At 27.9% G+C, this 17,158-nt stretch overlaps 1 protein-coding gene across 4 annotated transcripts in view; it reads right to left on the bottom strand.

The window, feature by feature from the left end:
* ATP7 (copper-transporting ATPase 1) overlaps positions 1 to 17,158 on the bottom strand; it is a 196,875-nt gene that overhangs the window by 39,551 nt on the left and 140,166 nt on the right. For all 4 annotated transcript variants that reach the window (XR_012757867.1, XM_075376589.1, XM_075376591.1 and 1 more), the window contains 6 exons: positions 15,017 to 15,250; positions 10,670 to 10,810; positions 9,927 to 10,035; positions 7,355 to 7,608; positions 7,043 to 7,240; positions 2,249 to 2,408 (listed from right to left, as the gene is read on the bottom strand). Coding sequence is in view for 3 of the 4 variants with exons in the window: in XM_075376589.1 (XP_075232704.1) it covers positions 2,249 to 2,408; positions 7,043 to 7,240; positions 7,355 to 7,608; positions 9,927 to 10,035; positions 10,670 to 10,810; positions 15,017 to 15,250 (1,096 nt within the window). In the remaining variant the exon portion in view is untranslated. The remainder of the gene's footprint in view (positions 1 to 2,248; positions 2,409 to 7,042; positions 7,241 to 7,354; positions 7,609 to 9,926; positions 10,036 to 10,669; positions 10,811 to 15,016; positions 15,251 to 17,158) is intronic.

Raw genomic sequence — 17,158 nt, 5'->3', positions numbered from 1 at the left:
TAAATTCTAAAAATGAATTAAATTGTATTACATGCAATTTTTATATTTGTTTTTATTTTTATATAAAAAAAACAAAAACAAAAAACAACAGCTTCTGAAAGAAACGAGTCAACTCCTGGGACCAGTTTAACTCCATGCCCCTTTAATATTTTATTTATATATTTTTTTGTAAAATTTAATATTCTTATTTTGTAGTTTTGTAGGATTACAAAGCTCAAAAGATTATTAGTTTTTTCGAATAGGAAATTAAAAAAACAAATATTATAATAAATTAATTCATATGTAATATAAATTAAAACTGTAATTTTAGCTGTACTAAAAATTAATTTAAAGAAATTAATATAACATTACAGGTTATAATAAATAAACAACTTATTTCATATACTTTTGTCATTGTTACTGTTTATTTGTAGCAAAACCTTAGTTTAACATACTTGAAAAAATATACTTTCAAGAAATAAATAAATAAATTACTTCAAATAATTAAAAAAAAAATAACATCTATAAATAATTTTATTTGTAATAACAAATTACCAAAACATTTCATTACTATAATAGTGACATCATAATTAGATATGATACAAGTCATTGCAAATTAATTGATGTGACTTGGAATAAGCTACTTTGGCTTCTAGTGTGGGGAGAAGTCTCTGAGTGATGTTAAGAGCAGTGGAGGGGATGCCATAGTGCAGACCTGCCTTCAAATATTACATACACTATAACAAACCTTATTAGTTAATTAATTGAAGTGGAAATAATTATAGTTGGTTCCAACAAGATAGTGCCACAGATAACAAGTCAATGACTTTTTTTTAAAGAAATGTCTTTGGTGAACAAATTATTTTGAGGGGGGTTTTTTGTGGCCTTCATTATCACCTGATTTATCACCCAGATTACTTTCTAGGGGGGGGCAGAAAAACAAGCAGAGAAATGCAGCAGACTACACATGATTGACAAACTAAAAACCGTGATAACGAAATATGTACAAAACATTCCAGTAATCAGCTTGTTAAAGTGTTTGAAAATAAATTAAAATGTGAGGAGTGTTGTATTGATGTTGGAAGAGGGTCTTCAACATCTTTCACAAACTATTCCAGTTATTGTAACATCTGTTTCTATAAAACAATGAAATAAAAATACAAACAAATAATTAAGAAAGTTTTGTCTTATTGTTTAAAAGATCCAGATAAAATTATTTAGATAAATAATTTTATTGCTGGCTTACCAATGGTTAGGATAGAGAATCAAAATTATCTAATGTATCACTTAACAAGCAACAAGCATAAAATAACTATATAACAAATATATCAATCCCTTTAATGTAACATTATACAGAATAAAACAGTTAATTTATAAGCCAGAAATATATTCAATGAACAGCACTACCTCTCAATTCCATCATAAAACAGAATGATGAACTACATTTTCTGTACTGTTAAATAATGATTTTTATTTGTATTGATTCCCTTACCAAGATAAGATATGTAAAAAAAAAACAAAAAACATTTAAAATATGTTATATTTCATCATATTTATTAATTTAATTCACCAACTAAAACCATGTGCTTCATGTTAGAGTTATACCGGTAGATATTAAACAATTTTTTAATGAAAAATTTACCAAAAATGGCCATTACAAAAACTAATAAATTTTTAGAATCATTATTTTGAATACTTAATAAGCTGGGAATACCAATAGAACCAAATTATAGGTTAGAAAATAAAAATATTAAATAATAATAATTATAGAATAAAGGGCCTTTCTTACAGCGAAGCAAATAAAACTTATCACATAACATTTTTCAAGCAGAAAAACCCACCCAGGAAGATCTCTTCAAATATTTTAGTCTACACAATATTTACATGGGTGCTGACTTGGAAAACTCACAAAGAATTACAGCTTGAATATGTGATAACATACACAATATATATGATAATAATTATAATAAATCAACAATAAGGAATTAAGAAACAAAAAACAAGCAGTAATCTCTATACGCAATGAAATCTAGCTTTGGAGTTAGACCACACTAGAGTGTGACAACCAGAAAGGTAGTTGCACTCCCTACATTAAGTCATTAAGCATATATATATATATATATGCTTAATGACTAATTTTTGTGTTTAACAAGCACTGTGAGGAGCACATAAGAAAAATTATACTAAACTAACAAGACACACTACATTAAAACAATAAACTCTATGCTCACACATTCAGATCACACAACCAAACAAAAACTAAAAATACCTGAAGCAATAGGATGTTCACTATTACTTTCAGCTGTGCCAACAATAGCCAATAGTTGTCCAACAGAACAAACTGTATCTTCAACAAATAAACATAATCTTGATACCATAGGTAAACCATATGTTACAGTACCAGTCTTGTCAAGTAATACACATTCGACCTAATAAAAATAAATAAATTACATATATAGTAGCATACCAATTAATCTGAGCACAGATGTTATTTGATAAAATGTAACTTTATTTAGAAAAAAAATCATACCTGTACAATTTGTGAATATCTAGTAATTAGTATGTCCTCCTTTAATCTTAATCACTTCATGTACGTGATTTGGCATTGATTCAACAACTGTACTACATTTTGTTTTTCATCATGAAACCATACCAATATTATTGCTTTAATGAGGTCAATTTTCATAGTACAATTCATTTTTCAGGGCCGTTTTTTGGCTATTGCCCAAAGATTTTCAATTGGGCTTTCAAAAATTTTCAACAAGGCCATCAAATGTAAAACAATACCAAAACATTTTTTTTGGAGGAATACAGCTAATTGCTGGATATGAGTCAGTGATGTATTTTCATATGATGCTTTTCTAATGTATGAAAACCTTTGTCCCTGAACATAAAAATTTGACTCAACAAAAAATATAACATTTTTCTAGTCTTCTTTGGTCCACAAGAGCCTTTTTTTTTGCACATTGCTGGTGTTAAAAGCTGCTTTTTAGCTGGCCGACAAGCTTTCCATTTAGCTTTAAGAAGTCGAGGACTAACAATTGTTACATGTAAATTTATTCCACTGGCAGCTAATTCACTACTTAAGTTCACAGCAGATAATTTTGCATCAAGTTTACTTTTACTCACTAGAAACTAATTCTGTGTTGGAGTAGTTTTTCTTTTACAGCAAATTTGTCTAATCTTTGAGGAATCAGTTTCTTTAATTAGTTTTAAAATAGCATTCACTAACCGTAATCCAACTTCACATTCAGAAGCTAATTGCTGTCACACTGGTATGATACAAAAACAGAAATAGTATGGCAGAAAGAGAAACAGATTTTGAACGCTTTTTTGAAATTAAGTCCATTATAATATTCAAGCACACAGAACAAAAAGAATGAAAATATGTTTTATGATAAAAAATGAAATAAACTTTTGCTATTTATAACATAAGAATTGCTAACAAACAAATAAAGAACAATTAACTTCATATTACACAGACAACTTAAAGAATGGGTGTGGTCAAGCAGTGTAGCCACAACCTAGAAATAAACACTTATTTTGCTTTATTTTATTAATTTTCTTTAATATTCAGGTAACTTATGCATAAATGAAAACTCAAACACAGACATTAAAATTATAACTTCTACTAAAAACAAATTTCAGAAAATTTTTCAAATTTTCCTTAGTCTTTAATTCTTTAATTTGAAATGATAAAGAAAGCTATATACTCCACAATTAAGATAATAATCCAAATTTTATACATATTAAAAGTTGAATTTAAATCAAAATTTTGGCAACATAAAATTTTTAATATGGTTAAAACTATACTACAACAATTTTTTCATTTTGCCAACTGATTTATAAATTCCTATGATTTTTTTTTATAAATTATAAACGTTAATTTTTTAATGGAAGAAGACCAAATATGGGTAGTAAGAAGAAAGTAAAGTTCAAATAGAGATTGAACATTAACTGCAGCCACCTGCAGTGGATGCAGATTTACAGCTTATAAAGACATGCTGTGAATCAATCTGCAAGTTGTTGGACTTTATATCATAAGCATTTTCTCCCTCCAAATTTAGCACCCAAGATGATTTCCTCGCTTACCACATCCAAGTCTAGCTCTTTATTACATGTTTTTTTTTTTAAAGTCAAATTGCAGTCAAGAAGGTGTATCAAGATATTTAAATTGCAGTTGCACTTTTGTAGTCTTCATCTGCATCTGAAATTTTAACCTTAATTAATATAAAAAAATCAAGGTTAAAATTTCAGTTTTTCATTTTATCACATATTAATAATGCTCACAGATTCCAGATTAAGGACTTATCAGAACAGCAAGAAACTATTAACAAAAGACCAAGTGAAAATATTGCAGCAGTTTGTAATGCTATTTAATTATTTACCTGTGGAAAACTTTGAAAGTAATACTATAAGATGTTTTGACACACACTTACTGTCTTTTGCTTGTTTAAATAATATATTATTTTACTAAAATTAATCTTTTTAACATTCAAATTATTACTCTTTACTATTAAATTATATAATATGAAATTAAATTAAGATAAGATACATCTTATCTTAATATTCTGTACTAGGTTTATATTAAAGAATTTAAAATAATTATACATGTGTATATTATTTATTGATTTTTTCTCATTAACCAACATAAAATTACCTTCTGTGAGTTAGATATAACAAGGTTCTATGTGTTTTCAATCTTTTTTTGCATTTTCAATTAATATTGCATAAGGAAAACAAATATGAAACAAGCAAGCATGCTTGTTAATATTTTAATTTTTGTCTGAAATGCTCTCTACACCTATAATAATAAATCAAATGAAGATCTTTATTTATTTGTTAATGGAAAAAAGGTGGAAAATATGCTATATACCCTATATAAGAACAACACAGACATTCTAGGAGATATTCTGTTCGCTACAACCAAGAGTGTACACATACTATATCAAGAAAAACATATATGCTAGAATATTAGAAATTTATAAACCATATATTATAAATACAATGGGTGTCCAGAAAGTAACTTATGTTTTGAAATAAAAAACCAACCAAATAAAAAAGAAGAAATTTTATTATATACATTTGAAAGGGACAATCTTAGACTATTTTTCTACATAGTTGCCATTTAAATTGAGACAGTTATAATGATGTACAAGCTTTTCAATTTCTTCTCTGTACAAATCTGCTGCCTTAGATTTTTGACAACCACCTTGCACAAAACTTGTGATAACCAAGCTTCCCCAATACAATTTCACGCAGTAAACTTTGTGAAATTTGAGGGAAATGATGCGAGAGTTCCGTAATCGTAATGCGGCAGCTTTCATGAATTTTATCATTGATTTTTATCGTCAGTTCATCAGTCACAAGGCCATCATGCACACTGCGGTTCCCATCATGAACATTGGTACAGCCATTTTTAAACTGAATCCACCACTGCCTCACCCCACCTTCACTCATTATTCCATCTCCATACACCTCACAAAGTTGCCGATGAATTTCAATTGGTTTGAGGTTTTTTGCCAGTAAAAACCTAATCACTGAACGCACTTCACAACTTGTGTGATTTTCTATTGAAGCGCACATTTCAATAATTCACAACAAACAAAGTAGAAAAATCACAGTCCACATGCTATGAAAGCTTGATATGTACTGAGTATAGAAATGTTTTGATGCCAAGTTGACAACTCTATCCTTACCAGTATCCAGATTAGGCACAAATGTAAGTTACTTTCTGGACTGCCCTTGTAGTATTAGTGACTAGTGGCTTTGAAGCCTTGCAGTTGTTATTAAATAGAGCGAAAAATGTGAGTGTCTCTTTTGGGTTATACCTGAATGTTAAGAAGATGAAGTATACAGAATATAGGGTTATATTATTGCTATTTTAATTTTTGAAACTACTTTTTATCAATAACCTACTGATATTATAAAATCTACATCAAAACTTTTTTTCTTTTCTACTTTGATAATAATCATTAAAATAGTATTATCATTATTGATAATACTATTTCAATTATTTTGTGACAATTAATAAAAAAACCAATGAACGCTCCTGAAACTCATGAGATTAAAAAACGGCTTATTTTTATAGTATTTTTAGAGAAATTAAAAATATAAGTTTAATTGTTTTTTGATTAAACTTGGGGAAATTTTCTTAAATCAGTTTATTGATATATCAGTAATAATTAAATCTTATCAACTTTATATAAAGTTAAACGATTAAATAAAGTTTCTAAATTTAAGTTTCTTAAATAAAATTGTTCTTAAAAAAATTTATAAATTTTATAAGCATCAATTTATTTCTCTCAGAATTCTTGTTACAATGTTCTACTGTTTGTTAATTATGATTAACAATTTTGAATTAGATCTTCATACTTATCTCTTTGGATGTAGTTGGTAATACCAACAATCCATTTCCAACAAATTGTTGTCAATTTCTTACTTCTACCTGCCAATAAATTAGGAACTGTAAAATATTTTCCATTCATGAGCTTAAGAATTCCCTTTCAAGTCTTATGAATTATAATAATTATTATAGCTGTTTTATTTTTCTACATATAAAATAATTTATTATTAAATCTTGTTATTAGCCACTACAAGTTGCTTTAAAGTTTTAAGAGAGAGAGGGAACATCTCAGTATTTCATCCTACAGTCCCAGGTTTGACATTTTTCTAATGCTTAAAATATTTAATTTCATATTCCCATATGCAAAAACTTCAAACTAATATGGACAATTTATAATCTTAAAAAAGGAAATTTGATTAAGTGAAAAAAAAAAGAATTTAATTTTTATGAAACCTTTCTCTGATCAATGTACAAGATGAGCAACTGAAACTGCAGATACAAGTTTTACTATAATTATTATGTACATCCAAACTCAATATATGGCATTTTTGAGTGGTGAAATAATTTTCCTTGAAATTAATAAACCCGATGGAATGGATCATAATTAAATGTTGTAACTTTTAAATAAATATTATGTAAACCTCTTATGCTTATATTATTTATATCTTAACTACACCTAATTCTATTGAAGTAAAAGAAACTGAAATGACAACAAACCTTATGAGTACTTTCTAAAGGTTCAGCACCTTTAATTAATATACCATTTGCTGCACCGACACCAGTTCCTACCATTACTGCAGTAGGTGTTGCCAAGCCAAGTGCACAAGGACATGCAATTGCAAGTACACTCAATGCAAAACGAAATGCATATTGAAATATTATCTCTGTATTGTTTAAGCCAATTTTCTCATGATTCTGTAAATAAAAAGAATAGTATTTAAAGAATCTTCTTTTTAGCTTTACAGCAATAATTATCATTTGTATTTTAATCACTCCTTGAGAGTTAAATATACTAACAAACTAACTTACTGATATAGGAATATAATTAATATTGATAAATCCAGCCACAATCCATGAGATGAGTGTTATAGTTGACAGTATAACAACTATGGGTACAAAATAACCAGCAATTTTATCAGCTAATTGCTGTATAGGTGCTTTAGAAGTTTGAGCCTCTTCAACTAATTTAACAATTTGTGCTAATGTTGTAGCGTCACCAGTATGCGTTGCAACCATTAGTAATAAACCATTCTGATTAACAGAACCACCAATTACAACGCTACCTAAAACAAACAAAAATTCAATAATGAAGTATTTTTATTACATACAATATAGCAGAAGAAATTTTGATGCATGATATATAAAAGTGTTATGATACTATTTCTTGTAATGAAACACAAAAATGTAAAGTATGTAAATTATGTTTGCATATAATTTGTAAAGCACATATTATGTTTTTTCAGTTCTAAAAAGCTTTTGAAAGTAAGATAGTATTTACTACATAGTAAAACACATCATATGGATAAAGATTATTGCAGATCAGTCATTTTTATACATCAAAATCTGCAGAAAAAAAAAGATAGATGTAATGCTTACACTATCAAGTACTTTGGTCATTTGATTTGATCAGTACCTTGGAAATTGTTAATCTGAAAGTGGCCAATATAACCTTTATATATAATTGCACATGGCTCTTTTTAGCAACATAATCTTAAAAACAATTTAAAAAAATTTCAAAACTGAAGTATTAATTCAATTTTACAATGTAAAATAAAATTACTTTCTATAACACCTTCTATAAAATGCAAAAATTAACTTTAGTAACGTAATTTTTTATTAAATGAAAAACTCTTCACATGCAGCATTCTTTCTTACTTAAAAAATAGTGTAAAATAGGAGAAAAAAAAATTTTAATCCTAAGAATTACACATAACAGTAAATATACTATATCCAAAGAAACCTTTCAATAAATTTGCTAATTTTGAGCCTTCTAAAAAAAAATATATTTACAAAACTTTGAATATATATACAAAGCAATGACAAACATGCACATAAAATATTCTACTTGTAAAACTATTTTGATGATGATGTAATCATTACATTTTGTTTACACTCATCAACAAATGACAATAATCCAGTTAAGTTCAATGCAAAGAACATACAAAGCAAATTATTCAATTTCCTCATTTCTCCATATCCAAAGTGGAAGACAACCACACATTTAAAATGTGGAGAAAATGGAAAACTAACTTAATTGTCCATATTACACCTAATTATATCACACAACACAAATACCTTTTTAATTTATAATATTGTCTAATAAACATACTCATGTCAACTGAAAACTACAATGAAGAACTCAAAACAACTGGATAATATACCCATGTTAATGGTAGACATAAAAAAAATTGTTTTATATATACATATACTTAATATTACATGAAACATAAACCACCAAAACTCAGTAACTGGATAAGTTAAACTTACCATATTAACTTCCAATAACTGGTTTTTGCGGTATTCTGCACCTTCAGTTGGTAATGAATTCTAAAATTATTATATTAAAACTTACTGTTTTTAATAATTTTTGCCATTTTTTTTGAAATTATGTTTTATATTGTTAAATTTTAAATAATAAGTGTACATGTAATTTTGCTGTCCAGTACTGAAATAATTTAATCTTTAAAACATACTATTCTTCTTTGTTCTATTGTCATTATTGCCAATTATTAGATTGTATTTTTATTATTTTGTTAATTAAATCATCATCTTTGAATGTGATCTGGTGGTTCATCCACCTGGATCTGGTGGTTAATATGTAATACTGATGAACAGTATTGTAGATTTCCAAAGCAATTTAGAAATTTTGGAGATTTGTGATAATGTTAAAAAAAAATGAATATACTCAAGAAATATTACATTTATAAATATAAATAAAAATATAAAATGATGAACTACCAGATTACATTCGAGAATGAAGATTTAATTAACACACAGATATTATAATGACTAATACATACAAACATCAAGTCATGAAAATTTAATAATATTTTACGATAAAAGATTATAATGTCAATTTCAAAACCACAATCAAAATACAAAATTATCAACTCTTACGCAAAATTATTTACTCTTGAAAAACATATTTACAAACATATTAAATTTGGGAGAGGGATCAAACAAACAAACAAAGCACATATCAAATACAGCATGTGACCCACATACCAAAATGAATTTCTACACACCTCAAAATAAGTGCCTTCAACAATCATGCTACCTGGACCCCAGTAATCAAGATTAATAAATATCTCAAGAATAATATTCTGAAAGTATTTATTTTTAGACTGTGTATTTTTACACGTGTGTGAATTTTCAACATATTTCTCACATAAATGCCATATTTCTACAATTTACACAATGAATCATTTTTTAAAAATTAAAAATTACTATCCAAATTTTGTTATTCAAATTAGTAAATTTATTTCTGATTTCTGTTTAAAGTACTCAGAATGTATAGTATAATTGCAATTACAAAATAAATATAATAATAATAATAATAATAAAAACAAATTATATCACTAAAAAAGTGTGATAATAATACCTCTTTTCTTAGGTACATGCATTGATTCTCCAGTAATCAATGATTCATCACATTTAGAATGACCATAAATAACCTTACCATCTACTGGTACTTTTTTCCCCGGCATTACCTATAAAATAAAAGTAAAAATTTAAGAACACATTTAAAAAAGTATACTAAAATTATATAAGATCCTTTTTTTATTACTAAGTTGCAAACTTGGCTAAACAAATGACAGCATATGTTAAAAGAAATTAATTAGTTGCAATGGGCTGTGGTACCTTTTTTTTATTATTTATTTGGATGATGTTACCTATAAACGGAGGCAAATTTATCATCCTGGGGTACAAATACATTCTTAGATAAAACTTAATATATAACTAATTAAAATTTTACAAAAGTTATAACTATAACACTGTTTGGAAGCAAAATGTAAATATTTTTAAAAAGAATAACGAGTTAAATCAAGGTTGCGTACTGAAGAGAACAAAATAAATGGAACATTTTTTAGGAATTACAAATTTTTATGTAGGAGGGAAAGGTAAGAGTAAAAAGTTAATTGGTCCAAATCAAATGATTACAGAAGCATCTGAGGTGAAGGTGATTCTCTTAGTAGGCAGGGTGCCTAATCAACAAAATAAAGAAGAAAACATTATATATTTATTTAATAATACAAATTCAGAGAATGTAAGAAAGTGTCAATTAGACCTATGAAAAAAGTAAATACTGCACAACAACTAAATAAAACAAAATAACATTATTACCTTAAGTACATCACCACGCTGTACGAGATCAGCTGATATTAATTTTTCAGTCAATACTTCCATATCTTTACCAACGGTTACTAAAAGGGCTTCAGTTGGTTTTAAGGATAACAATTTAGATAGTGCTTCTGATGTCTTTCCCTAAAATGAAAGAAAAAATTAAATACAATTTAAATCATGAGAAACTAAAAAAAAAGTACAGCCACAATGTGATAAACAAGTAGATGTTAAAAAATGTTCATTTTATAGTTTCCTGTCACCGTCATGTCTGCTTAAAATACAAGCCCTTTGATTTCTTGCCCTTCTACACCTCTCATATAATTTGGTAATATACATTTCTACTATTTATCTGTTCATTCCTTAATCACCACCATTTTCTTCCTCCCATCACTTTCATCTCTGTCTCTCTCTCTCTCTCTAGTATCTTCCCTTACTCAACTCTATACACATGCCCTAACAATCTCATCCTTGAGATTGCTTACTTTGTATTATGAATGTCACTAACCCTTGAATTTAAAAAAAATTCATTCACAGTTTTGAATGTTTAAATTTCTTTCACTTTTTGCTGTACATTCACATGCTTAAAGAAGTATACATATTGAGGTCTGTAACGAATTCTAATTGCACTGTCTTAGCCTTGAGGGCAGCGAACCATGATAGATGTGGAGCAGATCTAAATTGTTTATTTCAATACGTTTAAACTGTTTATTTAAACATAATTGCATGACGTCCAATTTCTTATAGAACTCATGGTATTTACCAAGTGTGTTGATTTTAAAAAGATTCCAGACATTTTGCACGTGCATATAATCCGATTTGGAGATGTGTTGTCGCTTAAAATGCGACAATCAAGCCAATTTGAACGAACAGTATTTAGAAGCTTATGAAAAAATTAATGAATCTTTCGAAAGGTTTATTCAAATGGGTAGCAGTTGGGTTATCAATAAAATATTGAGATTGGATCTTTCATTATCAGAATCCATTTTGTGGTGGAAACAGTACATATTTACCATCACCGAAAGCTTTATTTAAGAAACATGCAATAAAAAATAGCACGATCAAAAATGTTTCTTATGGTGTATTCTAGAACACCTATTTCCTCAAACTGGAAATCACCATTGTGTTTTGTTCTATAAAAAATTTGAAAATCGTTTAAACATGAAAGGAACAGATTATCCTGCTTGCAAAAAAAGATATTGATAAATTTGAATCTCAAACCCAGACATTGGTGTAAATGTGTTATGATATTGCAGATGATGAGCAATCATTTCATTCTAATTATGTATATATAAAACGTGCGAGTAATAATAATAATCGAAAAACAGTGGTGTGGTTGTTATTATTAACCGATCTTATATTAAATCAATCTCTTTATACTCTAATAAACATGAAAAATGGATATAACGGCTTATCAAGACTATTAGGTGATATGAATAAGTCATAGAAAATCTGAATTCTGCCTCTATTGTTTGTGTTGTTTTAAATCTTGGAATAGTGGAAAGGAGCAAAATACATATTGAAGATTGTAAGCAGGGAATGTTTCAGAAAATTAGAATGTCAAACGAATAGATTGGTGTTGGCATGAAACATAGACGTGGTAATATTGTATCGTATAGAGTTATTCTTCAACCTTACACGCACCTTTTGTTATATATGCAGATTTTGAATCGTTTATCATTCCAAATCATATCGCGAATCCTGAACCCGCCACTAGTTATACATTACAGACACTCATAAACCGTTAGGATATTGTTATGTTTTAATAGATGAAAACGGATGTGTTGTAGAATCAAAATTATACAGAGCTAGTAGATGATGTAAGGTAGTTGAAAAGTTTCTCGGTGATTTATGTGAAAAATATGATTATGTGAAATGAGTATTTTGCAGAGAAATTATTAGGTGGAATATCGTTAACTGTGACCGCAGATATTGAAAAATTTCAAAAAGCCATGTAAGACACCATTCTCAAACTGGTGGTAAAATTATTGAAGCTGTACATGAAAATTGCAATTCAAATTGTAAACTCATAACATCTATACCAGTTGTATTTCATAATTTACGATTTACATTACGATTTCATTAATTTATGATTCACATCACGTCATATTGGCGATGGATGAGTTGAATGATAAATTTGAAATTTCTTGTTTAGCAAACAATAGTGAAAAACCCTCAAGAATAAAATATTGTATCAATTTGTAGACACATATCAATTTCTATCTTATAGTCTTGATGAACTGGTGAAAAGTTTATTTTATAGTTGCTGTAAACTGTCAGACAATCACATAGCATATATATTCTTTAAAACAACTTATTCACAGTTTCGAAGTGATATAATAAAAAACTGTGATAAAAAAATACATATGTTGAAGTTGTTAATTCAACAAAAAGGCGTTTATCTATACATATATTAAATCTGTTTTTGATGAAACACAACTACTGCCCATCAAAGCGATTTATGATGATTTAAAGCGACAACACATCTCTGAATCGGATTTTATGCACGCGCAAAACGTTTGGAATCTTTTTAAAATCAACAGGCTCGGTGAATACCACGAGTTCTATAAGACATTGGACGTCATGCTGTTGGCTGATGTATTTGAAATTTTTCATAATAAGATAAACAATTTAAACGTATTGAAATAAACAATTTAGATCCGTGCCATTATATATCTGCTCCACATTTTTCATGGTTCACTGCCATTAAGGCTAAGACAATGCAATTAGAATTCATTACAGACCCGGAAATGTATTTGTTTTTTGAAAAAGGCATTCGTGGTGGCGTGTCAATGACTCCCAACCGTTATGCTGTGGCAAACAATCCGATTCACGATGAAATTTACGATTAAAATAAACCAATAAAATTCATTAAATATTACGACGTCTGATCTTTTTACGGGCATTGTATGATGGAACCGTTACCTGTAAATGGATTCAGATGGTGTGATGAAAACGAAATTGAATATTTGTTCGTAAACCGTCTAAACGATGTGAAAGATGATGCGTAAATGAGTTATATTTTAGAAGTCGATTTAGTACATCCTAAGCACCTAACAAATCGCATAATGATTACCCACTCACACCAAAGAAAAAATCTATTCCCAACAGTATGATTTCACAATTTCTGATGAAAAACGAGTAGCGTGTAAAAAATTATTGTGTACTTTGGAAGATAAAAACAAATACATGCTACATTACAGAACGTTAAAATTCTATCTTCAACAGGGTCTGATCCGCCTGTCATACTGCCCGCTGTAAAGAGGAGCATTCCGATCTTTTTCTTTTATTGTGGTGCTGATGACATATAGTATGGCATTGTAGCTGATAACATAAAAATGAGGTCATGGGTCAGTTAGGTTAGTTGTGATGTCACAAGAATTTAATTGGAAGTCAAAGATCAAGGTTAGGCCAGAGGGAACATATCATAACTACTTTAACCACTGTTAATTTAAATGACAGTTCTGATCTCCTGCGAGAGGTTTTCTGAATATCCTTTAATGAATTTATTTTGGAGTTTTCATAACCCAATTTCTGGTTGGTCAGCAGAAATTTTTCAATTTGTGGTGACCTACTGGTCACTTTGCTCTGGCCTTTCAGAGATCTACTTGAAATTGATAAGTACTGCTTCATTTTCCATTAACAAATGGAATGTATTAACATGAATATGATCAATGAATCATTCATCCTTGCTGTAGTTCAATATATGACCTAGGTGCAGAAAAAACAAAAAAAATTCAGATATGATGCGTACCCAATCTTCTTTTTTACTAATTCCTGGATAAAGATTATGAACATATATATATATATATATATATATATACACATATATAATGTAGAATCTAAATTACAAAAAAAAAAAAATGATTAAAAAATAGGGTAATTTTTTGAACAGGAGTATCCATCCTCTTTAAAAAAAGAATCTTTTCTTTACATGGAATGAAACTCAAGTCAAATATCTAAATTTCACACCAGACAATTGCAACAGAATAACAAATAAAAATAACAATATAGAAGAGAAAGAATTAGATATTAACAGAGTAATGGAATCAAAAGAAATTTCTATTCAACAATCTATGAAAAATGGTAGCAAATAATTAAAATGTAATAATATATTGGTAAAATGGAAAATAATAATCATAATATTAATATAATTAAATAGTAACAACATTTATGATAAAAAAATGTATAAATTTTGCTACATAACGTTCATAAAAAATTGTCAAATTTTATATTAATTTTTCACAATTTATAAATAAATTTACATCAATTCTACAGTTACAAAAAGCAATACATTACGAAATTAAATATAGAAATATAAAATGTAACATAAACATAAACAATACAAACCTTCGCAACATGTTCCATCCATCTTCCCAATGATATAAAAACAAATAACATTGGTGGTGTATCAAAAAATGTCTGAGGACTTACATGCCGTTGAGAAATCATAGCAATTGCTAATACAATCACAGAATAAATATAACTAACAGTAGTTGCCATACTAATTAATACATCCATATTAGTAGTTTTGTGCCTCATAGCCCTCCATGCTTGACAATGAAAATGCCATCCACCAACAAACTATAAAATAAAAAAATACATCAAACTATCTGCACATATAATGTAGCCCTTAATAAAGCACCATATAATGTTAAGGTCCTTAATAAAGAGATCTTCAATAATACAGAAGTGGAAAGCCATTTTATTATTATTTTTTGTGGAATGTTTATCCTCGTAAATTAAAAATGAGAGAAAGATATATTTTACAGCAAACTTACAGCAGTTTGAATAAGAAAGTGGATTTAATACATTAATTATTACATTATTTTTTTTTTTTAATATTGCTGAACCACAGTACATTAATCATTTGTTCAAATCAATTGAACTCAAGTAAATTATAATTTTTAACTTATAATTTATATTATAACTTCTGGTAAATTATAATTTATTGTAGGTTATTTCTGGCACTTAATATGATACTACAATGCTATCCTGAAATGTAAAACAATAATGATGAATTTCTAAACTACTGTGAGACAGGTAAAATTTATGATAAATTCCAACCGTAGTAGTTAAATAATGTTGTTTTGTGTTCTGCTGGTTTTATAAAGTGTGTTCTGCTATTATGAGTTGCACTGAAAAAATTAGAACTAACATTAGAACAGTATTATACTAAAATTAAATTTTATTGCTTGTGATTGTGCAAGTTGACATTTTCTCTGACTTTCATTCAGAATATTCTGGGTTCAATCCTAGTTAGTCTTGGCATTTATCACATGCTAAAAAAATAATTTCTCATTATAAAAAAAAGAACAAGAACAGGCCATAACCGAACATGAGCCTATACATACTGAACTGTAAAATAAATTATTTTAGTCTGAAAACTGTTATTTTGGTTTTACATTTTCATAAAATATTTTAAATACATAAAATTAAATTCAAGTAAAACATTAAAGAAGTAGAGTAAATACAGATCGCCTACAGAACAGTTTGTTTTAAAATATTGGTGCAGTAAGATAGAAATATAAAATACAACAAAAAAAAGACAAAAAATCTATGAAGAGTTGAATTGAAAACAGGACAAGTAAATTAATTATTCCTCGTAATAATAAGTTTAATTAACTGTTTAGAAGTGTTGTGTCCCTTTCACAGAGATGGCTATTTGAGAACCAATTACTTATTTAAGCTCAAGTTTTACAAGTAGCAAGAATGCCGGGAATAATTGGTTCAAAGCATCAAAAGACTGACAAATGCTGCAAAAACTAAACGTCATATAGATTTAAGTTTGTTATGAGGTCAATGATGTTGATGTAATGTCAGCAGTTAAAACAGAAGAAAAACCAGTTGTCATTAGTTAAAAATAAATACACAGAATACACAAAATTGTGATAAACTTAGCTATTTAACTTTTTTATATCACTCATATCATAATGGACACCTACCATCCAAAAGTGAAAATAATTTTGATGTACCAATGATTTCCCTTTTTGAAAGATTTTATTGTATTTAAAATTGAAAAAGAGCAGAGCTGTGATACTAGCACTAAATATAATATAAAATAACAAGCCAGCCAGCAAACTATTTTCTCCTGAAAATAAGCTAATAAAAAACAGCTGTAGTTTTCTACTTTTTGTGTATTATTTCCTTCTTCCTATATCCAATTCCTTTATAATTCTGGCTTTTAATAGCTAATTTCTGTATTTTTTTAAATATCTTCAGAATTTTTTATTTGGCAATTAAAAATGATTAGGCAAGTTTTCTGCAAATGTAATTTACAATAAGGATAAAATCAAATGTAATAAGGATAAAATCAAAACCTAAACCGACAACGATTGTTAACGTCTACATGCCTACAAGCGCCCATGATGATGATGAGGTAGAGTGTATATGCGAAGAGATTGATGAAGCAATTAAACACGTAAAAGGAGATGAAAATTTAATAATAGTTGGAGATTGGAATGCAAGCATTGGAAAAGGCAAGGAAGGAAA

The sequence above is a fragment of the Lycorma delicatula genome, chromosome 10 (genome assembly GCF_047948215.1).
Source record: "Lycorma delicatula isolate Av1 chromosome 10, ASM4794821v1, whole genome shotgun sequence".
Lineage (NCBI taxonomy): Eukaryota > Metazoa > Arthropoda > Insecta > Hemiptera > Fulgoridae > Lycorma > Lycorma delicatula.
Note: the sequence above shows the minus strand (reverse complement) of the source record. Positions and strands in the feature narration are given on the sequence as shown.